This window comes from Anguilla anguilla, chromosome 12 (genome assembly GCF_013347855.1).
Source record: "Anguilla anguilla isolate fAngAng1 chromosome 12, fAngAng1.pri, whole genome shotgun sequence".
In the NCBI taxonomy this organism is placed as follows: domain Eukaryota; kingdom Metazoa; phylum Chordata; class Actinopteri; order Anguilliformes; family Anguillidae; genus Anguilla; species Anguilla anguilla.
This window is the reverse complement of record NC_049212.1, coordinates 1,583,319-1,608,007: the sequence shown is the minus strand read 5'-3', so window position 1 is coordinate 1,608,007 and position 24,689 is coordinate 1,583,319. Positions and strand designations below refer to the sequence as shown.

The 24,689-nt window shown below is 40.5% G+C and overlaps 1 protein-coding gene across 1 annotated transcript; it reads right to left on the bottom strand.

The window, feature by feature from the left end:
- Nucleotides 1-1,972: 1,972 nt before the first annotated feature.
- LOC118210036 (NACHT, LRR and PYD domains-containing protein 12-like) lies at nt 1,973-20,661 on the bottom strand. The gene is made up of 11 exons (XM_035385861.1): nt 20,511-20,661; nt 16,834-16,979; nt 16,212-16,322; nt 15,792-15,902; nt 14,764-14,874; nt 14,343-14,453; nt 13,922-14,032; nt 12,126-12,195; nt 7,055-7,394; nt 4,480-6,310; nt 1,973-2,165 (listed from the first exon to the last, which is right to left on the bottom strand). The coding sequence occupies exons 2-11, from the start codon at nt 16,890-16,892 to the stop codon at nt 1,988-1,990; spliced, it is 3,033 nt and encodes a 1,010-aa protein (XP_035241752.1). The 5' UTR covers nt 16,893-16,979; nt 20,511-20,661; the 3' UTR covers nt 1,973-1,987.
- Between the last annotated feature and the right edge of the window lie 4,028 nt (nt 20,662-24,689).

The following is a 24,689-nucleotide window of genomic DNA, read 5'->3' as shown; positions in this document are numbered from 1 at the left end:
GCAATGTAACTGTAATTTTGATATCAATACTTTTAATGGCAGGCCTATATTTGAATGAATGACTTAAAGACAGTACACTGTATGTGTAAGTAACTTGGCATTTTTGTATGTTGAAAATGTGTTTTTCATCAGATATCATTTCTTTTTGTACTGCGTTTGTTATGAGTAAGTGATAATAGCAATTCATATAAATTAGGCTATGAGAAACATGCATGCATATAAATGCACGCAAACACACATTCTAGCTGAAAGAAATACATAGGCATAGATTTAATGTTTTTACTTTACCAGTAATGACAAATAAATGAAAGTGTATGTCATTTTTAAATGAAAGTGGTTTTGATGGGCTATTGTACATGACAGACCTACTAATTGTCTGCATGTCAGTAGAGGATATGTATAGGGCAAGCTAACATTAATTATTGTTGCAGGGTCGCTACAGTAGTCTAGTTAAGAAGTAGTTACAGTACCAGTACTAGCGCAATGCAACCATTTTGACTTTTAAAAAAGCGATATACCAGGCATGGAGAAGTCATTATCTTGCGCCAGTTTCGGTACGACCAGTAATGTTACCTACCAGACAGAAATGCATCATTGATTTTAGTGCTTAATTTCAGAGCCGTCTATAGTAACATTATACACGCGACCTGTTCTATCTTTAGCAAGGTACCTAATGTAAAATTTGAAGGCGAAGGTGGAACTGTCTAATATGTGGGTGTATTTTATTTGGATTTGTGAAATATAAATGAGTTTCCCACAAGGATTTTACAGATGCCAAAGCAATAGTTTAAATGCTTTATTTTTAGTTAGCCATCAATCCAGTGTAATTAGTTAGAGGATCGCGTGAGTCCGAGGGGGGATGAACCTGCATCAGTTACAAAAAGTTCCAATGGCAACCCAGTGAGCTAAAAGACTGCAGATATTATGGCTGCAAAGATTTCTACTTTAAAACGTGTACTTGTATATTTGTGTGTGTATCTGATGTTTCTATTGGCTGATATACCTAAATTTCCAATGGGGAGATGTATTCGTTGTGGGCCTGGAGCATTTATGATGATGTAATCAGGCAGGAAGAAGAAGAAGGAAAAAACACAAAATCTCCTAAGTTTGGGGCATTACTGTGTGGACGTGTGACATTGTTTGTGAATTCTGTCTGTTGAAATGAGGTCAGAAGGTACAGAAATTAATGTTTTTTAAGGGCTGAGAGTCTGTGGTCATTGCGATTATTTTTGAAGGGAACCCTGAAAAGTGCCAAACTCTCTGGGCTGTATAGGTATGGGGCATGCTGCCCCGCCAAGGCGTAACTTGGCGGGATGGCATACCGTACCCGCCATCCCAATTAAAAATTTGAACTATTGCTTTTGCATCTGTATAATCTTTGTGGAAAATCCATCCAAATGATTGCCTCTTAACATTGTTAAATCTGTCTATTCCTGGTTATTGGCAACTTTCATATTTTGTCATATGATAAACTGTTTTCTCTTACACTGCACCAAACTACATGGCTCACTTATACGCTGACTGAAGTGTGCATCTCTGTAAGAACCAATCACTGCATTGGCCTCGTTAATAAAAAAAAAAAGTTTTGGGGTAACACCCTTACTGTGTTACTCACTGGGCATATTTGTTAATTTCACTAGCAGGATGTGCAGCTCCTCTGGGATAGCTGCTACAGTCAGTGTCCAGATGGATAAAATAATACAGAGGTCATGAATTGCTCACTTGTACGCTGACTGAGGTTTTAGTGTCAGAGAACACTTAGATGGCAGCAGTAGAGTGTCTCTCTCTCCAGGGTGCAGTGTCTAGCGATAATTTCATATGAGCACACCCCAGTCAATATGCATATATGCTAAATTGTATTCACACAAACATTCAGGTTACAGGTTTTGAAAATGAATGAAATCAGGAAATTTGTTTTCTTCCCTGTGACAAAATTCAAACCCTTACACAGCTACAACAGTTAAGGTCACACAGTACACAGCACTACTCACCCCAGTCTCTGTAGTTTACAGTTTGGACTCATCAGTCCAGCACAGAGCAGCTTCACTCCTGAATCTCCCAGGTTATTGCAGCTGAGGTCCAGATCTCTCAGGGTTGAGTTTGATGACTGGAGAGCTGAGGCCACAATATCGCAGGACTGCTCTGTGAGGTAACAGCTGTTCAGTCTGCAGAGAGTTAATATAGTATATTATGAATATTGTTTCTTTACTGTCAATTTTTGTTTAATACCACAATTAAAAATAAAGAAAACATTTCACCACTTCAACTAAGTTTCATTTATTTCAGACATGCACTTGATAAGATGAATGTATGCTCACGAGAGAAACGGCTCCACAGCCAACAAGTCCCTGCTCTCTCGTGCACTCTGTGTGCTGTAATCTCTTTCTCTCTCCCTATGAAAGTCCTGTAATGTCTACTCTGTGGGGTCTGTGTCACATCCAAGGTGTATGGCTATTTAGTGTATAACACAGCACACCACAAAGAATGCACTGACTTTCTGAGGGCTGTATTGTAATGTACCACCCAACCCTTCCAAGCATCTAAAATACATTTTTAACATTCCAAACGTTCGCTCAATCATTGACCAATAACACGCAAGTTGGTGGTGTGCTGGCTTAATGTATGGAGAAAGTAGTAAAGGATGAACTCTTTTTTTTGACTGTTCCTAGGCTTTTCACTGAAGCCTCCCTGCTCTCATAGGAAGCGCAGTTGTTATAATTACAAATTTCACAAATAATTCATCTTCAGTTTGATGACAGAATGTAATTCATTCAGGATTAGAAATAATCCACTTCACTGAGGCTACCATGACAGTTTAGTCACATGATCAGTTCTAAATGACGCTGTTAGCTCCATACAGATGCACTGCAAAAATAGCTGCCATTGGACTGCGTGAATGAGCACAGCTTGCATTTGAAACAGTCAAACTGAAATAAAATATTTCTCACATCTGTGTCATGCATTCACATGTGTGCTGCATTCATAACGCCACCAAAATAGCAAAATGTGCTGTCAGTTAAGACCTGGTCTGGATTGGTTTAAATGGAAACACATTATTCAACACCGAACTTGCGCATCTGGGCATACATAAAAACATTCTTTTACTGCTAAAAATTGTATTCCGTCATTGCAGCAAGATAGAGCCAACAATATCCAAAGGTATGCCAGTACAGCTATGAAAAATGCTGCTCACTTAACACTTAGGCTAAATAAAGAAGAGGAATTTTTAAAAAATTATACCATGTCATTCTACTGATAATATCTGGGCATTAATATGGAATAAATATACAACCTTACCACTGGTTTTACGCGTAGAGATGTCCCTTTCAAGACTGAGTGGTCATATTTTGTCTTGGACAATCCGTTTGTTGAATATACACTTATTTGTGATGCCTGGGTACCTTCCAAAATAGCTGTGCTCATTTTTTGAATTTGAGTGTAATGTAACTGTAATGTAACTGTTCATTGGTTGCCAAGTAGTCATTGTGTTTAATGCATCGAATGAGAGCTGAACTGGAACATAGTGGCAGACAGTTGAATTTGTTTTAATGTCGTCCAATTCCCATACAAGGAAACATTACATACCGTAGAGTACAGGAAAACATACAAGAATTAATGATTACACATGCAGGTACTGCTCCACATTGTGTGATAATGTTTTTGCATTATTTTTAATCTAATATCAATGTAAATCTTAAACCTTCAAACGGGGCACGTTTATATGCTTTATAACAGAAAAAAAGCATTTCATTTATTTTTGGAGAGATTTTGGATATGTTTCAGGACACCTAGATATTTTAGGCCTCTGTACCGATGGAAATCTTGTAATTCCCACTTGAAAATGATGCAACAGTGAGTTTCTTCAGACAAAACAGTTGATTTGTAGTGAAATACATGATTTACAGCAATGCATAATTTAGACATTTTGGATAGTTTTGGAGACACTGGGTACACTGCTTAGTTTTTGCTTCATAAATCTATAGTAGTTCTACATATCCACCCTTAGATTTTATGAATTTGTGGTCAAGGAGTTTTTGATCCAGGACATGTATAGTGTAACCTGTTTTATATATGGGTTCTCTCAGTATTTCATTGCAAACTAACAAAGAGCAAATTCAATTTGATTTGATTCAATTTTTTTGCCTATTTCTTCCTACATTATGAATATAAACAAATCTTAGTTAGTATTGTAAATGGTACAAATGTCTTTCTTCATTTAAGCCATTATTCGAGTCTCTGTGATGCTCACGTCTGGAGTTATAAAGCTTTAAATAAGGTACCCCGTGAATGGGCAACGATTGGGCAGATTTGGCATGCGTGCAAAGGGTTTAAATGAGGGCACTAACTGTTAAAATGATCCAGAAGTTATCATTTATACCAAATTTCACTTCCCAGACAATTTTATTGTACTCTCACTAGAAATATTAAGTGTGAAAATACACTGTCAATCATCTACATTATTAATGACATAATACTCACGTGGCCTTCCTGCAGTTCCTGACTACTGGTACCAGTCTCTGATGACCTGCTTCTGATGTGTTGTAGTCCTTCGAGTCAAACTCATCCAGGACCTCCTCTGACATCAGTAACACAAAGGCCAGAGCTGAACACTGGTCTGGTTCCAGCTTTTTATCAGAAAGTGTTCCTGATCTCAGGGAATTATGGATTTCCTCCACTAGGGAGTTGTCATTCAGTTCACTGAGACAGTGGAACAGATTGATGGTCCTCTCTGCTGAAGATTCCTCTCTGATCCTCTCCTTAATGTACTGGACTGTTTCCTCAATGCTCTGTAATCTGTTTTCTGTCTGTGTCTGTAGGTCTGGTACAGGTGATCTGCTTCCTGTCTGTGTCAGTAGTCCTCCGAAGAGAATCTGACTGGAGTCCAGAGAGAGGCTAAGAAGGAATCGGAGGAAAAGGTCCAGGTGTCCATTCTTACTCTTTAAGGCCTGATCCACTGCAGTCCTGTGTAACTCAGACAGCTGCACTCTGTCACTGTGAGATTTTGATTCTTCTGCTCTGAGTACATTTCTGTTCTCATTTACACATGAATGAAACACAAATAAGGCAGCCAGATACTCCTGAATGCTCAGATGCACAAAGCAGTAGACCTTCTCCTGATACAACCCACATTCCTCTTTAAAGATCTCTGTGCACACCCCAGAGTACACTGAAGCTTCACAGACATCAATGCCACTCTCTCTCAGGTCCTCTTCATAGAATATCAGATTGCCCTTTTCCAGCTGTAGAAAAGCCAGCCGCCCCAGTTTCAGGATGATTTCTGTATCTGATGCTGACATCATCTTTGAGTCTGTTTTATCAGTGCCATGATACTTCTGATTCTTCACATTAGTCTGAATGAGCAGGAAGTGTGTGTACATTTCAGTCAGAGTTTTGGGCAGATCTCCAATCTCTGTTTCACCCAACAATGTCTCCAGAACAGTAGCAGAAATCCAGCAGAAGACAGGTATGTGACACATGATGTAGAGACTCCTGGATGACTTTATGTGCGAGATAATTCTGCTGGCCTGGTTCTGATCTCTGATTCTCTTCCTGAAATACTCCTCCTTCTGTGGGTCATTGAACCCGCGTACCTCTGTCACTCGGTGGACACACTCAGGAGGGATCTGATTGGCTGCTGCTGGTCGGGAGGTGATCCAGAGGAGAGCAGAGGGAAGCAGATTCCCCTTAATGAGGTTGGTCAGCAGCACATCCACTGATGATGATTCGGTTATATCACAGCAGATCTCATTACCTTGGAAATCTAGAGGAAGTCGACACTCATCCAGGCCATCAAAGATAAACACCACTTTGACCTCATTACCTTCAACACTTTGGCTCTCTTTCAGTTGTGGAAAGTAGTGCTGCAGAAGTTGCATCAGACTGAATGCTCTTTCCTTCTTCAAATTCAGATCTCGGAAAGGAAGAGTGAAGATGAAATCAACGTCCTGATTGGCTTTTCCTTCTGCCCAGTCCAGAATGAACTTCTGCACAGAGACAGTTTTCCCAATGCCAGCGATGCCCTTTGTAAGCACAGTTCTGATGGGTTTCTTTTGTCCAGGTAAAGGCTTAAAGATGTCATTGCAGAGGATTGCAGTCTCCTGTGTGGTTTGTCTCTTGGATGCGGTCTCGATCTGTCTGACCTCGTGTTCATTATTGACCCCCCCACTTCCCCCTTCTGTGATGTAGAGCTCTGTATAGATCTCATTGAGGAGGGTTGGGTTGCTCTGCTTTGCTAAACCTTCAAATATGCATTCAAACTTCCTCTTTAGATGAGCTTTAAGTGCTTTCTGGGCTATTTTTATGGATCCATCTGAAGAGAGGAAATATGAGAAACAATTATGTTTAAAATGTGATAAACATTTCCCATTCATTAACAGATTTTTTAAAAACTGCCAATAAAAATATTAATAGACTCATTCTTAACAGCATTTTACGCACACCACAGTGTTACATAAGTCTAACAGTATGTTATGCCTCTCACACAGTGTTGTACATACCTCAAACAGTATGTTACACACCTCTTTCACAGTGTTACACACTATTCACACAGTATTAAATAACTCTGAAATATAATCCATCATAAATACAACATATCAGCAAGGAAGCACACACTGTTGCATTTGTACACTACGGATGAAGAGAACAAACATTAAAACACTGAAAATGGGTTCAAATGTGCTTCTACACTTCATGTTTCTGGTTTTTGTTACATGTTCATTTGAAAATATAATATTGTTATCCTGAGTGCTCTTTAGCCCTGGATACAACCTTGGGGCAGTCTGTCTAATGGGACAGTGGTTTAGTCACTGGCTTTTGAGCACAAGATTCCTGCTTTGAATCCCCCTCAGGGACATTTAATCTCATGTACATTTGCTTACCCCCATAATCACTGCTTCATGCTATAATTTCATTGCAATGCCTTTGTGTGCACATTGGTTGTGACACTTTCTATATGTAATGTTGTCAATGTAAAACACTATTATGAAAGTGTGGATGCTATAGCTAATTCCAGCATCTGAATGGACACACATTCGCAATGAGAAAAAACTCTTACTGCGCTGCTCATCTCTCTCCAGTGAGTCAGTGAGATCCTTCTGCTTCATGTTCCTCAGGATGTGGAGTGTGATCTTCAGAGACCTCTCACTGCCACAGGTCTCCAGCAACTTCTCAACTATGTACAGGGCCTCAGGATCCTTCTGCTCTCTCCCAATGTATTCTGGGTAATCTTCAATTTGATGACTTTTGAACAATTCCTTCATCTTCATAAACTTAACCAGTACAGAAGGATCTTCAGACAGAGTCTTAAAGCATTCTGGGCAATCCTGACTCAGATGGCTGTGAAACTGTTTCAACCTCTCATCCTTCTGCAGCTTCATCAAAGTGCGCAGGAGAGACTGAAATAAACACATGAAGAGGTGTGCTGTATCAGTGTGAAATAAACACATGAAGAGGTGTGCTGTATCAGTGTGAAATAAACACATGAAGAGGTGTGCTGTATCAGTGTGAAATAAACACATGAAGAGGTGTGCTGCACCAGTGTGAAATAAACACATGAAGGTGGGTTGGTGAGTATGTCAATTCATCCTTATTGACCATTAATCATATTATTATCAAATAATAATTAAATAAATGTTACAAAAACGTTACCAGATGGATGGATAGAATTTTGTCTTGTTTGTTTTTTTCCCTACAAATACCTTTATTATTTAGGCTGGCCCAGTGTAAAATATTTAGTTACATGAATTTGGTAATTTTGTTATTGTATTTGAATATAAAATGCAGTAGTATTATTTTATTAATTATTATTATTATTATATTTAGAGATTTAGAGAAAAAGTGAAAATATTTTGTTGGCTGAATACCTCAATATTAATGTAAGTCAATATTGTCAAATCAAAGATAATACAACTTATTTATCGTTGCTCAGCCAACATAAAATAATTGTCGCTGGATCATAGAGTTTGGAATGCAGAGAACCTTGAAGGTACAGCAAACTGAAAAGTGCTATTGTATACAGTTACTTTAAATGTTTTAGTTGGGAGAACCAAACTTTTTTTACAGCGTGTGTTGTATTACAGTTGCTCAAATAAACGCAACAGGATCCTTGTTTTGTGTTGAGTGTTTGTGACAGCCAGAAAAGAGACAAATACAGATACTAGAGATACTACTTGTGCTAAATCATGAATTTCCATATAATAAAGGAGTTGCTATGTGCAGTACATTTAGTAAATGCTAACTGAACTGAATGCTTCTCAGTTTGGAGTCTTCCTCTGCTGCCATTTGTGGGACCTGCTAAAGGAATCTGGACTTTCTGTGAGTCAGGGAGGATCAGGCAGCACTCCAGAACTGGATTTGATGTTAAGTTGTGTCTTTAGAGGAGTTAACCCCTTAAACCCCACTAAAAATCCAGGGCTTTTTGTAGGAACCTCCCCTGTCTTAAAGAAACCTCATTATCTCCATGCAGTACTATTATCTCCAAATATGAAACTATATGCAGTCCAGACATGGTTCAAAGCTTGAAATAAAGAGAACATTTCTACCAAAATAACCCCTGATCGTACAGGAGTCTCGCTCTGTAAACATACAGGACACATTCATTCTGAAAAACAAAGAAGAAATGTTTTGTATTGTGTTTATTCTGTAGTGATTATATATACTTCAGATACTGGATGGAACCAGATTTCTTTTTACAATCGTACCCCGGGATGTATGCAACACCAATAAAAAAGTGGATTTAACAAAGCAGTAAAATTTGACATGCGTTTTCCCAAAGGTGGGCCCAGATATCCTGAAAACCTCTCCAGATTGGAATATTGTGTATATCTTTTATCCCAGCCATGTTCCACCTCCAGATGCTAAATTAATAAGCATTAAAATAATACAATGCACCCAAACTTTAGAGAGTTCCGCTTTCTGCATTTTCACCGAGTTTAACATTAGCTATGTAAGGTAAACATTCCACTGCAAAAGGACTCTGTCACATCTGGTTTCTACTTGTGTTCAACTGCTACACACAGGTGGGGGCCATAAATGCCTAAAGGATGAGACCTGCAGCTAGGAAAGCAATCAATGCATCCTGCATGGGACTGTTTACCACACCGTTTATTGCGGAAGAGCGATCTTCTGCATTCTTCAGCCATCTTGCCCTTTTGAAGATAGGGCTCTGGACATACCAACTTGGGGATCAATGGACATACAGCTCACCCTCCTGCCGCTTGGACATGCCAGGCGGACAAGGCGAGGCTGGACACCACTCACGGACAGTGCCACAGCGCCTCCATATGGCGTCATTGGGTCAGGTCACCCTCAAACAGAATCCTATATCCTATAACTCTGGGGCATGACATGTTCTGTAAATACAGTATGAGCTATTATTAAAACATTTGAGGCAATATAAATGTAATGAGGTGGAAGAGGCTTGGTTGGATGTGGGTCTGATGGCAATATGGAAAAGACGAAAGGAATTAAGGTGTTTGAAGGATTGAGGAGTGAGGGGGATTAATTTGCCTACATAAGTGACTGGATTATAGAAGAACCACCACCTGGGGCCTCCACAAAAGAAAGGTATCAAAATCAATCTTCAGATCACGGCCATCGTACAAAGTATCTTAATACTATCATTTGGATAATGGCTCCCCTGTATCTATCAGGGTAAGAAGGGGGAAGGGGATCTCTGGTTGGTGGAGCCACAGTGCTACTTCTGTTCGGCCTTATTTGGGCAAATTGAGGGAAACGTGGAGTTTGGGAGGTGTGGTCGGGATGACATTTAAGGGGAGCAAGGAAGCAGATCTGGGAGAAGCCTGCTTATCAGATTCTCCGGGTACCATACTCTTGTCCGTACGGAAACATGCTGGGTATGTGACATATATGTGTGTTCATTAGAATGTATCTATGTTAGAACTTAAATGTGTGAGAAGACTCTTATGTTTCTACTTTCCATATATATATATATATATATATATAGTAACAATAAACCACTATGTTTTCAGTATGATCCATAATTTCGTGAATAACCTCACTTTGTCCACAGCATCACCGGCCATATGCTAACCCACTAATATCAGTGCAGACAAGCTGAGGTGCGGTGTCCCAGGGCACTGTGGTAAGTGTTCTTGAGCCTCGGAACTGATTACCCGAGTACAAGTCTAGTAACAAGTTTAAAGGCTTTAGACCTTAATATAAAAACCTCTGAGTACAAGTCTAGTAACAAGTTTAAAGGCTTTAGACCTTAATATAAAAACCTCTGAGTACCAGTCTAGTAATAAGTTTAAAGGCTTTAGGCCTTAATATAAACACCTCTGAGTGCAGTAACAAGGCTAAAGGATTAGGTTTCTAGCCTATGAGGAACAAATAAATGACCAGTGCTAAGCCGAGTGCATAGCCTAGGCTCCTAAGTTCCAGCCTGAAAGCAGAGTCTGATAAGTGCTGATACTAAACCCGGGTGCCTGGGTCCCACGGCGGTACACGTCTCAACCCCTCTGAGAGTGCAGCTGAGACTGTCCGGTATCTGTCCGGAGGGAACCACACCTTTAAGTCTCAGAGATGGAGGCCGGTACTAGTGGTCACTGGACCTCTGAGTACTGAGCCCGATGTAACGTCGCAACCTCTGGGTGCCACGGCAGATACAAGTCTCCACCCCTCTGATAGTGCAGCCCCAGGCTACAACAAGAATCTGGAATCTGCCACATGTGGAACCCATGTTAAAACCTCTAAGACTGGTGCAAAGTGTCATAGCACACAACTTCTGAATTTCTGAGGTGCTGGAACTGAGTCCTCGGGCCTAAACCACCTGTCCCAGTAACTCGGGTTAGAATATAGTATAATTACAATCGTTTGGCATTAGAGTCTGAAAGAAAGTAACTGAATGAGTTCAAGTTCCGAGGCACAAGGATACTGCCGAGCACTGAGGTGTATGTACTGTGTAACTCTAACAACCATAACAAAGTGTCCTCTCATAACCCTGCCTCACCAGTAGGTATAAAACTTCCTTATAGGTACCTTGCTAACGACTCATCGGATGCACACGCAAAATGACATGTATAGAAGTGCACTTGTTTAAAACCACAAAATTCTGCTTATATATCTCCTTCGCTAGTAGCTCACTGGGTAGCGTGGCTGCCTGCAGCACTTTTGGATGTGTGCAGGCAGCTTCGAGCCCCCCTCTGACTCATGAAAACCTCTCGGCCATTACACTGCCTTGCTGGATAGCCAAAAATAAAACATTAAACTATTGTTTTTGCATCTATATAATCTTGCCGGGAATGTCATTCATATTTCTGTATTTACACAACTACAAATAAAATATACCCACACTTTACACAGTTCCATGTTTGCCATTTTTGGTATCACAAGGAGGAAAATGACAAAAATATAAAATCAAATCATTAACTATTTATAATAATATAGTGCCCTTTATAGTACTACAGTATCTTTTATGCAAAGCATTTGCCAATAGTCAAAGCTCTACTAAAGTGTGCGCTAAGCTTCCACTCATGCGCTACGTGAAAACGCAAAGTGAAAGTAAGTCAGAACGCAGTAGAATAGCTAAGCTGTAGTTTCAGCTAGAAAGACGGCGAGCTTGAAGAACTGTATGATTACTGTAACGTATATGAGGCTTCCAAACAGGGGAAAAAGTCACGATGGGTAGATCTTAGAGAGGGTAGCAGTAGTTTGCTTTTAGGTCATTTACTTGGCACTGGAATGTCTAATTGCAATCTTTTTTTTGATCAAAATGTAAAAAGTAGTTTTAAAATTTTTTGTTTTTTGTTTTTTAGAAAAACCACACTTTTTGCTTTTGACAATCTATTTAAGTGCATAGCTAAAATCTGATATAGTACATAAAAGCTGAAATAAATCTGTCTCAGCTAATTTTTTTAAAAGACCTCTTATGGAAATGAAGTAGATACCCTAATTGACTTAACACAGGGAACGTATGGTAACATGAAATGTGTGCTGTAGTAAAAAATAACGTTTGAATGTCCTTAGGTTAGGTGTATGTAAACGTTTGGCCTCAACTATGTATTCTATATATTGTATATGATACGTGCATTATAGATTCAAATGAAAATTACAATACAAATAAAACACAAATTAATTAAAAACAATTGAAAAAAAACAGAACTCACCTGTCTTGTGAAAGATAATTTCTCTGAACTCGTCTCTTCTAAAAAGCAGGACTGGAGAGACTGCAGTAACCTGCGAACAAAACAGCTTCAGGTTAAATTCATCCTCCTACTGCAGCTCTAACTCACAGCACATGGAGACAGAGCTTCCAGTTAAACTCATCCTCATACTGCAGCTCTAACTCAGAGCACATGGAGACAGAGCTTCCAGTTAAACTCATCCTCATACTGCAGCTCTAACTCACAGCACATGGAGACACAACATCCAGTTAAACTCATCCTCTTACTGCAGCTCTAACTCACAGCACATGGAGACAGAGCTTCCAGTTAAACTCATCCTCTTACTGCAGCTCTAACTCACAGCACGTGGAGACAGAGCTTCCAGTAAAACTCATCCTCTTACTGCAGCTCTAACTCACAGCACATGGAGACAGAGCTTCCAATTAAACTCATCCTCTTACTGCAGTTCTAACTCACAGCACAAATGAATACTACAAAATACACCTCACCTACACCTAAATGTGATATAAATCACAAACCTACAGCTATATGTGCAATAATAACCCCCACCTAGATCTGAAAGTCTAAATACACCCATCGACAATAGAAAGGTGCCAGTAACACTGAAGTATAATTAAACAGTACTGTCAATTTGAACCTCTTTAATTACCTTTGATCACCTGTGATCTCTCCTGTGAATGTGAATGGACGATCCATTGAACGATCACTCTTCATAGACAGACAGCTGGGTACAGGTGACCCTGCTCTTTCTACCTGGACTCTGTGAACAAACCATGGAGACACAACACCCAGTTAAACTCATCCGCTTACTGCAGCGCTAACTCACAGCACATGGAGACAGAGCTTCCAGTTAAACTCATCCTCTTAATGCAGCTCTAACTCACAGCACATGGAGACAGAGCTTCTAGTTAAACTCATCCTCTTACTGCAGCTCTAACTCACAGCACATGGAGACAGAGCTTCCAGTTAAACTCATCCTCTTACTGCAGCTCTAACTCACAGCACATGGAGACAGAGCTTCCAGTTAAACTCATCCTCTTACAGCAGCTCTAACTTACAGCACATGGAGACAGAGCTTCCAGTTAAACTCATCCTCTTACTGCAGCTCTAACTCACAGCACATGGAGACAGAGCTTCCAGTTAAACTCATCCTCTTACTGCAGCTCTAACTCACAGCACATGGAGACAGAGCTTCCAATTAAACTCATCCTCAAAGTGCAGATTAAAATCGAGCCATTGCACCCAAACACACCAGAAATAAAATCTGAAAGCATTTTTAAAACATTTAAATAGAAACTGATTTTTTGTGTTTGTGTGATATTCCACTGTGGATGGTCAAGAGTAATATTTGGCATAGGTGCAATAAGTTAGAAATGTAATAGACAATCCTCGAACTGCAGCTCTAACTCACAGCACATGGAGACAGAACTTCCAGTTAAACTCATCGCCTTACTGCAGCTCTAACTCACAGCACATGGAGACAGAGCTTCCAGTTAAACTCATCCTCTAACTGCAGCTACAACTCACAGCACATGGAGACAGAGCTTCTAGTTAAACGCATCCTCTTACTGCAGCTCTAACTCACAGCACAAATGAATATGACAAAATACACCTCACCTACACCTGAATGTGATATAAATCACAAACCTACAGCTATATGTGCAATAATAACCCCCACCTAGATCTGAAAGTCTTAATACACCCACCGACAACAGAAAGGTGCGAGTAACATTGAAGTATAATTAAACAGTACTGTCAATTTGAACCTCTTTAATTACCTTTGATCACCAGTGATCTCTCCTGTGAATGTGAATGGACGATCCATTGAACGATCACTCTTCATAGACAGACAGCTGGGTACAGGTGACCCTGCTCTTTCTACCTGGACTCTGTAAACAAAACATGGAGACACAACATCCAGTTAAACTCATCCTCTTACTGCAGCTCTAACTCACAGCACATGGAGACCGAGCTTCCAGTAAAACTCATCCTCTTACTGCAGCTCTAACTCAGAGCACAAATGAATACTACAAAATACACCTCACCTACACCTAAATGTGATATAAATCACAAACCTACAGCTATATGTGCAATAATAACCCCCTGAAAGTCTAAATACACACACAGACACCTGAAAGGTGCCAGTAACATTGCATTATAATTAAAAAAATGGCAGTCAATTTGAACCTCTTTAATTACCTTTGGTCACCTGTGACCTTTCCACAGAATGTGAATGGACGATCCATTGAACGATCACTCTTCATGGACAGACAGCTGGGTTCAGGTGACCCTGCTCTTTCTACCCGGACCCTGTGAACAAAACATGGAGACACAACATACAGTTAAACTCATCCTCTTACTGCAGCGCCAACACACAGCACATGGAGACCGAGCTTCCAGTAAAACTCATCCTCTTACTGCAGCTCTAACTCAGAGCACAAATGAATACTACAAAATACACCTCACCTACACCTAAATGTGATATAAATCACAAACCTACAGCTATATGTGCAATAATAACCCCCTGAAAGTCTAAATACACACACAGACACCTGAAAGGTGCCAGTAACATTGCATTATAATTTAAAAAATGGCAGTCAATTTGAACCTCTTTAATTACCTTTGGTCACCTGTGACCTTTCCACAGAATGTGAATGGACGATCCATTGAACGATCACTCTTCATGGACAGACAGCTGGGTTCAGGTGACCCTGCTCTTTCTACCCGGACCCTGTGAACAAAACATGGAGACACAACATACAGTTAAACTCATTCTCTTACTGCAGCGCCAACTCACAGCACATGGAGACAGAGCTTCCAGTAAAACTCATCCTCTTACTGCAGCTCTAACTCACAGCACATGGAGACAGAGCTTACAGTTAAACTCATCCTCTTACTGCAGCTCTAACTCACAGCACATGGAGACCGAGCTTCCAGTAAAACTCATCCTCTCACTGCAGCTCTAACTCAGAGCACAAATGAATACTACAAAATACACCTCACCTACACCTAAATGTGATATAAATCACAAACCTACAGCTGTATGTGCAATAATAACCCCCACCTAGATCCGAAAGTCTTAATACACCCACCGACAATAGAAAGGTGCCAGTAACATTGAAGTATAATTAAACAGTAGTCAATTTGAACCTCTTTAATTACCTTTGATCACCTGTGATCTCTCCTGTGAATGTGAATGGACGATCCATTGAACGATCACTCTTCATAGACAGACAGCTGGGTACAGGTGACCCTGCTCTTTCTACCTGGACTCTGTGAACAAAACATGGAGACACAACATCCAGTTAAACTCATCCTCTTACTGCAGCGCCAACTCACAGCACATGGAGACAGAGCTTCCAGTTAAACTCATCCTCTTACTGCAGCTCTAACTCACAGCACATGGAGACAGAGCTTCCAGTTAAACTCATCCTCTTACTGCAATTCTAACTCACAGCACAAATGAATATGACAAAATACACCTCACCTACACCTGAATGTGATATAAATCACAAACCTACAGCTATATGTGCAATAATAACCCCCACCTAGATCTGAAAGTCTTAATACACCCACCGACAACAGAAAGGTGCGAGTAACATTGAAGTATAATTAAACAGTACTGTCAATTTGAACCTCTTTAATTACCTTTGATCACCTGTGACTCCTGCTCTGAATGTGAATGGACGATCCATTGAACGATCACTCTTCATAGACAGACAGCTGGGTACAGGTGACCCTGCTCTTTCTACCTGGACTCTGTGAACAAAACATGGAGACACAACATCCAGTTAAACTCATCCTCTTACTGCAGCTCTAACTCACAGCACATGGAGACAGAGCTTCCAGTAAAACTCATCCTCTTACTGCAGCTCTAACTCAGAGCACAAATAAATACTACAAAATACACCTCACCTACACCTAAATGTGATATAAATCACAAACCTACAGCTATATGTGCAATAATAACCCCCTGAAAGTCTAAATACACACACAGACACCTGAAAGGTGCCAGTAACATTGAATTATAATTAAAAAATGGCTGTCAATTTGAACCTCTTTAATTACCTTTGGTCACCTGTGACCTCTCCACAGAATGTGAATGGACGATCCATTGAACGATCACTCTTCATAGACAGACAGCTGGGTACAGGTGACCCTGCTCTTTCTACCAGGACCCTGTGAACAAAACATGGAGACACAACATCCAGTAAAACTCATCCACTTATTGCAGCTCTAACTCACAGCACTTGGAAACAGAGTGTCCAGTTAAACTCATCCTCTAAGTGCAGATTAAAATCGAGCCCTTGCTCCCAAACACGCCAGAAATAAAATCTGAAAGCATTTTTAAAACGTTTAAATAAAAGCTGGTTTTATTGTGTATGTGTCATATTCCACAGTGGATGGTCAAGAGTAATATTTGGCATAGGTGCACTAAGTTATAAATGTATGAGACAATCCTGTTACTGCAGCTCTAACTCACAGCACATGGAGAGAAAGCTTCCAGTTAAACTAATCCTCTTACTGCATATCAAACTCACATCACATGGAGACAGAGCTTCCAGTTAAACTCATCCTCTTACTGCAGCTCTAACTCACAGCACATGGAGACAGAGCTTCCAGTTAAACTCATCCTCTTACTGCAGCTCTAACTCTCAGCACATTAAATATCTGGTTCATGCACTTGTACCTCTTCCTCTCAGTGTTGAGGGTTCCTCCTTTGGTGTCTGGCTCCTCTGAGAGACTCATTTTATAAACAGTGCCCCCTATCTCAGGAGACTGGAACACATCTGACCAGTTTAGACCACATGTGGGTTCTATCCCAAACCACCCAAGCTGTAAACACACAAAATGAGAACACAATGAACACACAGAGACACACATATACCACACGCCGCGGTGTTGACAGTAAGCAATCCAGAACTGAAATAGGCCCTAAACATTCTAAACAGCCACCTCAAATGTTTTTGCACCATTGATAATGATGAACAATTGTATTGCATGAATGTCAGTGGTAAACTATATATTGACTGTCCAACTTGCTAAATATTTTTCATTAACGATTCTATGGAATCAACCAAAATTTCCAGAAAATAAGTGTCACAATTATTGAGACCCCTGGGTTCATTGAAATAGTTATTTATTTTCCTTTACATGTTTCACTTGTTTTATTATTATTACTATATTATGTATACTATGTATACTACACTCACCGGCCACTTTATTAGGTACACCTGTTCAACTGCTCGTTAACGCAAATATCTAATCAGCCAAATCACATGGCAGCAACTCAATGCATTTAGGCATGTAGACATGATCAAGACGATCTGCTGAAGTTCAAACCAAGCATCAGAATGGGGAAGAAGGGTGATTTAAGTGACTTTGAACGTGGCATGGTTGTTGGTGACAGACGGGCTGACGAAAATGCCTTGTTGATGGCAGAGGTCAGAGGAGCATGGCCAGACTGGGTCGAGCTGATAGAAAGGCAACAGTAGCTCAAATAACCACTCGTTACAACCGAGGTATGCAGAAGAGCATCTCTGAACACACAACATGTCGAACCTTGAAGCAGGTGGGCTACAGCAGCAGAAGACCAACCTGGTACTAGCAGGGTGTACCTAATAAAGTGGCTGGTGAGTGTATGTACACTATGTATACAATGTATAGTATGTATACTTGGCTTTTTCTGCTTCTTTTGTACTCACTCTCTGCTGCTGTAACACCCGAATCTCCTCCCCCCCCCCCCCCCCAGGGATTAATAAAGTGTCATCTTATCTTTTCTTATCTTATCAGTAGTTTGTTCACTCTCCTCTGCAAGGATAACGACACTGAGTCTTTTTATATGATGTCTAAAAAGACTGGAGAACACATTGGGAGAGATCTTATACCCTTCCTCCATCCAGTTCTTTAATACCTCTGGGTCTCTGCTTCAGAAATGTCCTGTTCAACTAAAACTGCAGGTTTCCAATATATTCCAAGTCTGGAGACTGTAGCCATTGCAAAATGTGGCTTGTGTGGTTAATTAATTATTTATTTGTGAATATTAATGTCTGATCGAGGTCACTGTTTTGCTGAGAGATCCACTAGCGACTTTCAGTCAGCTGGCAGAGGCAACCAGTTTTTTTGGCTAAAATGTCCTGGTACCTGGGTATAGTTCATGATGCTATTGTCCTTAACAAGGGCCCCAGGACCAGTGGGAGCAAAACAGCCCCATAACATTAAAGATCCACCACCGTATTTAACAGTAGGTATGTGGCTTGTTTCTGTACACACCTCTCTAAAACAACACCAAACCCATGTCCTGTGTATTATATTTCACCCATTTTTTTCGGTTTACCTGCTTGTTAATGCAAATACCCTACTCCACCAAACAGCAAATCATGTGACTGCAACTCAATATATAAAGTATGCAGACATAGTGAAGATGTTCAGTTTTTTATTTGAGCAAAAATTGTAATGGACAAGATGTGTGATCTAAGCGACTTTGACTGTGGCATGACTGTCGGTGCCAGATGGATGGTGCCAGACGTAGTGGTTTCAGCATCACAAAAACAGCTGCCCTCCTGGGATTTTCATGCAGCACAGTCTCTAGAGTTTACAGAGAATGGTGTGATAAACAAAAAACACCTTGTTAATGAGAGATCAAAGGAGAATGGGCAGACTAGTTCAAGCTAACAGAAAGGCCACAAATGGAATAACAGCTATGCTTGGCCAAAGAGCTCTAATGTCATCACTCCGGAGCACAGTAGATGAGACCATTTAGATTCTTGAAACTGTCGATTACTCCCAGTAAAACCATTTTTCCTGAAACCATTCCAAATAGCCTCTTGGCATGGAGGTAGCATCTAATTTTGGAGCATCTAAATGTAGCAATTAATAGAAACTTGGTGACGCCCCAATGCAGCCAAGTTCTGCAATTCTTCAACTGTGGCCACTGGATTATTCTTTGCTCCCTGAACCATCTACCTCACTGAGCATGGGGCTAAGATACACTAGCGCCCTCTACTGGACAGGTTTAACTCTACTCCAGTGGTTTTAAATTGATTCATATTTGGTCTCACAGTAGTAAGTCGTCTTTGTTTAGTTTTTGACCCATTATCTTATTTTTGAAGGTCAACAACCATTTTTTTCTTCATTTGTGAGTTTGTTGCTTTTGATGAAAAATGGATTTCATAAACAGGTTGTCTCAGTTTTAAACTCCAGTGAAGCAGCATGCAATGGAAGAGCATGACAGTTCCTTTGGCCTGAGATCAGCATAATGTCTTTTATACATGCGGGTGTTGATCACTCTGTTAAATGTATGTAAATAAAATCTAACAAACACGAACATGCTCGTTAGAAATCTTCTTGGAAAACATCCAAAAACGACCCAAATCAATAATTCATGAAAGTAGATCATTATTTCTTCTTAAGTAAGCCCAATTTTATTTCATAAAAGTCATTGTATCGTGTATTCTCGTTTCTAAGTAGTTGTAATTCGATTTGAAATCGCTGCAGTACAATTTATGTTGTATTTCAATTTCAACTTCAATCCAACTCAGCCAAAACGTAAATTCGGTCTGACGTGGTGGCTTTAAAATCAGACGCTTTCATCATTTTAAGTAGACCTACATACACAGCTACATGCTTCCATCTTGTGGTTCACACAAGAAACGGCGTATTAATGCAACTATAACCGCAGTTATTTTCAGTTCTTGCAACTATTAAAGTAGTTTTTGTTAAAGTAGTTTGATAATGTATTATCATTGAAACTTGGTAAGGACATGGCCACTAGGTCTTTGTGAATTGAAACAAGTCAGAGTTGGATAGCAAATATGCAAATTAATATCCTTTAAGCATCTTTTTAGCATGCTCTTGTATAGCCTACGGAAGCTAATATCTCGTTTCAAATAATAGAAGACTAACTATGAAAGCTCCATACGTGAATTAACTACCGACCACCGACTTTAACATGGCAGACATCAAGTTAATTTGTCTTAATCCAAACTGTGTGAATACAGAGCAAAAATAACATTGATTTCTCAATCCGCACAGTTAAAATGTTCGGTCTGTTTTTGTTACAGTAGGTCTAGCAGGCCTCATAATGTTGCCGACGACAGGCCTGTGACATTCGTCATATCCAAATAAGTAAAATGATCATAAAATACCAAATAAATGCTAAAATAAACGTTAAACTTTTAAAAGTCCCAAATGAGGAGTTTGAAAAAAGCATACTCCTCGTCTACTCCTCGGGCGCAATTTTACTGTTTGTTTTATTTCACTAAATTAAGCGTTACTGAGATCATAGCTACAGATTCCTTTTCCTCCAAGCACCCCTTCTCATCTAGTTTCTATTCTCCCCATCCCAATCTACAACAGACTACTTACTCAGTTCTTTTAACGAATTTAATTCCTTTTTACTGCATCGTCCTTGTCCTCCGTCTTTTAAATGACGTTTGAGTTTGAAACAGTTTCACTTTCCCTTTTGACTTTTTTTTTTTTAAAACTTCTTTACTAGTCTGACTCACAGGAACCAGACTGCGGATATAAGCCTGCCATTGGCCAACTATTTCAGTCGGAATTCTCCTCCCTTTCCGCTATCTGCGTGTTACCGTTTTCAAGGGCTCCGTCGATGCATTCTGGCCTTAGCGCCGCCCAAGACGATTGTGATTGGTTTAAAGAAACACAAAAAAGCTATAGGGTTTTTTTGTCTATACCGGAATGATAATGCATTGAGCCCTGAGCCAGACCTTTCTCCCGCGTGTGGAGATAGGTCTGGCTATGCGAGATTAGTTCTTTACTGGTTCAAGTAGGCGTAAGTCTTCCAGTGACTGAAGCCCAAACGTTTCACAGTGAGGCTTGGCTTTGGTTCTGGTTTTACCCACATTAGTGTTTATTCGTGGCTCCCTAGAGAGAAATAAGAACATGGATGCTCTTGAATTCAACTTTGGGCAAAATGTGTTCTCCTGAAGTCAAACACGGCAAAACAATCTGTGTGACGATAAAAAAAAGCAGGGTTCGAGTCCCGGGTTCGCGTCCTCTAGCATGTTCCTGTGTTTGTGCTGGTTTCCTCTGGGTACTGGGTCACTGTGTCCATATACTCCTAATAAAGAAAGAATTACACAAGTCTGTCTACAGATGTTTAAAAGCCAACACTGAATCTATAATTTTACACAACATAATGGGTCCCTTCAGAATAAGAATCAGTGTCCATGTTCTTGCTCACAAGTGAAAACATGCAACCATTTATGATGTCTACAACAACAATTTGATGACACTCGTAGTGTAGCAGTAATGCACAAAAACCCAAACTTTATGCTGATCAGAGAAAGCTTGTATAATCCATTTATTGACAAGCTATTGCAAGGCTACCTCTCAGAACTCTGCAAAATGATTATTGCTGCTTGTGTGTTTGTTATGCAAATTCTATTATGTTTGCCACAGCCCAAACATGAGATTACGGTTCAAACGAGGAAGCGCCCATGAGACAAATAGTGTGAAATTGAACTTCCATTACCATCTAGTGGCTGTTTAGAGGAACTACAACATTATTTTTCTTCCCAAGAGCTCCACAGGTGTTCTCTTGTCTTAATAAATTGCTGTAGATGAGACTGTAAACTAAAATCTTTTGCAAATAATTAAATGTTTGATTGATCAGAGAAACAGATTTCATGTCTATATGAGTGCACATAGTGAATCACTGCCCATTTTTTCACTGCTCTGCCTCAGTTCCTGTAGATTCAGTGGGAAACCTGCAGTGATTAATGCACTTCAGACTGTGTTCTGCAGTGTACAGCTGCTTGGAGGCTTAAGGTAGTGAAGGGAAGTGTATGTTTCTGTATTTCTGTATGCACTTCTGGCCACTTCTGCCTAGGCCTGTGGCCTTGTCCCAGTCTCCACATTCTCTGTGCTGTTGTCTTGTGTACTGAGAGGCCCACTTACTGATGTAACATCCGTGTGTGACCACAGCCAGAGCCTCCATGCTTGTGAGATCTGACCATATGAGGTGTGATGCTTACAAACTACTATTAAGACTGAGACAACTTAGTGAGTCTTTGGAGAATGTCTCTGCATGCTGTGTATTGGGTGTTTCCCTGGTGCATATTGTACTAAAGTCTGTTACAGTGGGAAAATGTCGTCTGACCTGATGATTTCCTGTCTACCTCATGTGCCTGCTTTCAGTGGTTCTTATCAATTCAGTGATTATGTGGCATTCTGTATGGTAGGTAGCATTTCTTTTGGATGCTGATAAGTTGTCATTTATTGAAATTAGGCTTGGGGCTGCTGGATGGCTCATTCGGTTAAGGCACCACACTGAGCTGCATGGATGAGCCTCACGGCCTCGGGTTGAATTCAGACCGTGCCAGTGCCGACTGTGGCCGGTAGCTCCACAGGGAGACGCACGATTGGTGCCTGTGTTGCCCAGAGTACGGGAGGGTTCAGTCAGACAGGGATCTGCGTTTCATCGCTCTCTAGCGACCCCCCTTGGGTGCTCGTATGACTGCATGTCAGAGCTGCTTGTGAAAGGTCTTCCTCCGCCATGAAAAACAGCTTTCTGTCCTATTCCATTACACAATATATATGCTCACAAACTGAAATGTGGTAGATGTTTCTTTTTCTCATCCAAGCAGAGTAAAATAATCCATTAATGTGTAGGCTTGTTATCGTACCAAAGCAGTATTTTTTTTATTTTTTTTAAAGCAAAGCCTTAAGATGAAACATAAGGTCATGTCATGGCTCTGGCTCTATCACATGGGTCTTTGATGTAATTACAACAGGGAAACATTTACTCAGACGAGCTCGCTCCTGTTAAGGTAATATACTCCATACAGGTGTGTGGCATTAGCAAACTTCTGAGAATTCCTCTGCAGGCTGTGTGGTGTGTGTCTCCCTGGTGCCCCTTGTATTAAAGCCTGTTAAAGGAAACCTGTCTACCTCATGTACAGTGCCATGAAAAATATTTTCCCCTATCCTGCTTTCCTATATTGGTGTATAGTTTCAGATCTTTACAAAAAATGTTGTTTTAGACACACACACACACACACACACACACGCGCACGTGCACTCACATAGACAGATGGTTTGATACTGTGGTTTATGTCTTTGGAGGCCCTACTAGACCGAAGGCTTTTCTTTCTGGGGAGGCTACGCTCCTTCGGTGTGTGTAGCAGGATGCTGGCCATGTTCTACCAGATCATTGTGACCGGTGTCCTGTTCAACACCAGTATGTGCTGGGCTGGGTGCCTCTACTCCAGGGACACAAAGAGGCTCAAACTGACCCAGAAGGCCAGCTCTGATGGGATCCATAAATTATCCCAGCTTGTAAACTCCATCCACATCTCGTTTTATCATGACTGAAGAAATGGTTATACTTATATTTTCAGGTTATAATAGGTATTAGGAATGTTGTACCGTAATCATAACCCTCTGTTCTGTTCTGTTCTGTATCAATTTACTAATAAATATATATATATTTATATACTCTATATATAGAGTCAGACTTTTGAATAAAAAAATCCTGTCTATTGTAAAAAGCAAAATACATACAATGGAGTCCATCATTATGCAAGAAAGACACATAAAGCAAAACTGTGTGGCCAAAACATAAAAATCTGTAGTGACCATACTTCATGACATCAGTTTACATTCTGTGTTCTGCATCTACCTCAAAGCTTGTATTTTACAAAAGACTCCAAACACCAAAACATTAGACGTTTTGTTTACTAAGTATAATAATTGCAAATACAGGTATGCTGTCAAAAACAAAACAATAACACAAAATGTTTTAATACAAATAATGTACAATACTGAACCAGTTTCTGTAGTAGCACAATAAACATACACAATAAATAAATACATTATATTACAGTATTATTCAGCAAAACAAAGGAAAATAAATGAAATGCTATGATCCTGATCATACTGTGATCTGGTCTCTCTGCTGTATTTGGCCACAGATTTTCATCCACATCCCGTCTGATGCCTTAATTTCCACGGCATTGCTGGTTGACTCTTTCTGAGTGCCTTACCCTGTCCTGGCACTGCTGGGATGTGATGTCATCACAGGGCTCATCGTTCTGCTGGGATGAACAGATAGACCTTATTCTGCTGAGTGCTGCTGTTTGTTGCAGCTCCAGCAGCACCAGAGAGACACTGCAGGGCCATCAGCCTGGAGCCACTGATCCTTAATGTCTCTTTAATCCCAGAACATCTCCTGGTGGAGAGGCAGTGATGGGATGTCTCCCTGCTGCCGCCTGCTGTTGTTTTTGGTGGAGTGGGTGTTAACTCATATACTGTTGCTCTCCAACTGGCCTCCTTACACTCCTTACACTCACACTCCGCTGCCAGGTCGGAGTACTTCAGCTGTTTCTGCTCATAGGCTGCTTCTGCCCCCTCCTCCCATGGGAGGGTGAGCTTCATAAGGAGCACCACCTTCACCCAAGTGGGCCACGTCTCCATATAAGGAGTGCCACCTTCGCCCGAGAAGACCACGTCTCCATATAAGGAGCACCACCTCCGTCCGAGTAGACCACGTCTCCATATAAGGAGCGCCACCTTCGCCCGAGA

Excerpts from the sequence above, each read along its gene's own strand:
- LOC118210036 (XM_035385861.1), bottom strand. The coding sequence starts at position 16,892 with ATGAGTCTCTCAGAGGAGCCAGACACCAAAGGAGGAACCCTCAACACT. Across the intron at positions 6,311-7,054 it reads GGAGAGAGATGAGCAGCGCA|ATGGATCCATAAAAATAGCC; the intron begins GTAAGAGTTTTT and ends TCCTCTCTTCAG. Across the intron at positions 2,166-4,479 it reads AGGAACTGCAGGAAGGCCAC|ACTGAACAGCTGTTACCTCA; the intron begins GTGAGTATTATG and ends AACTCTCTGCAG.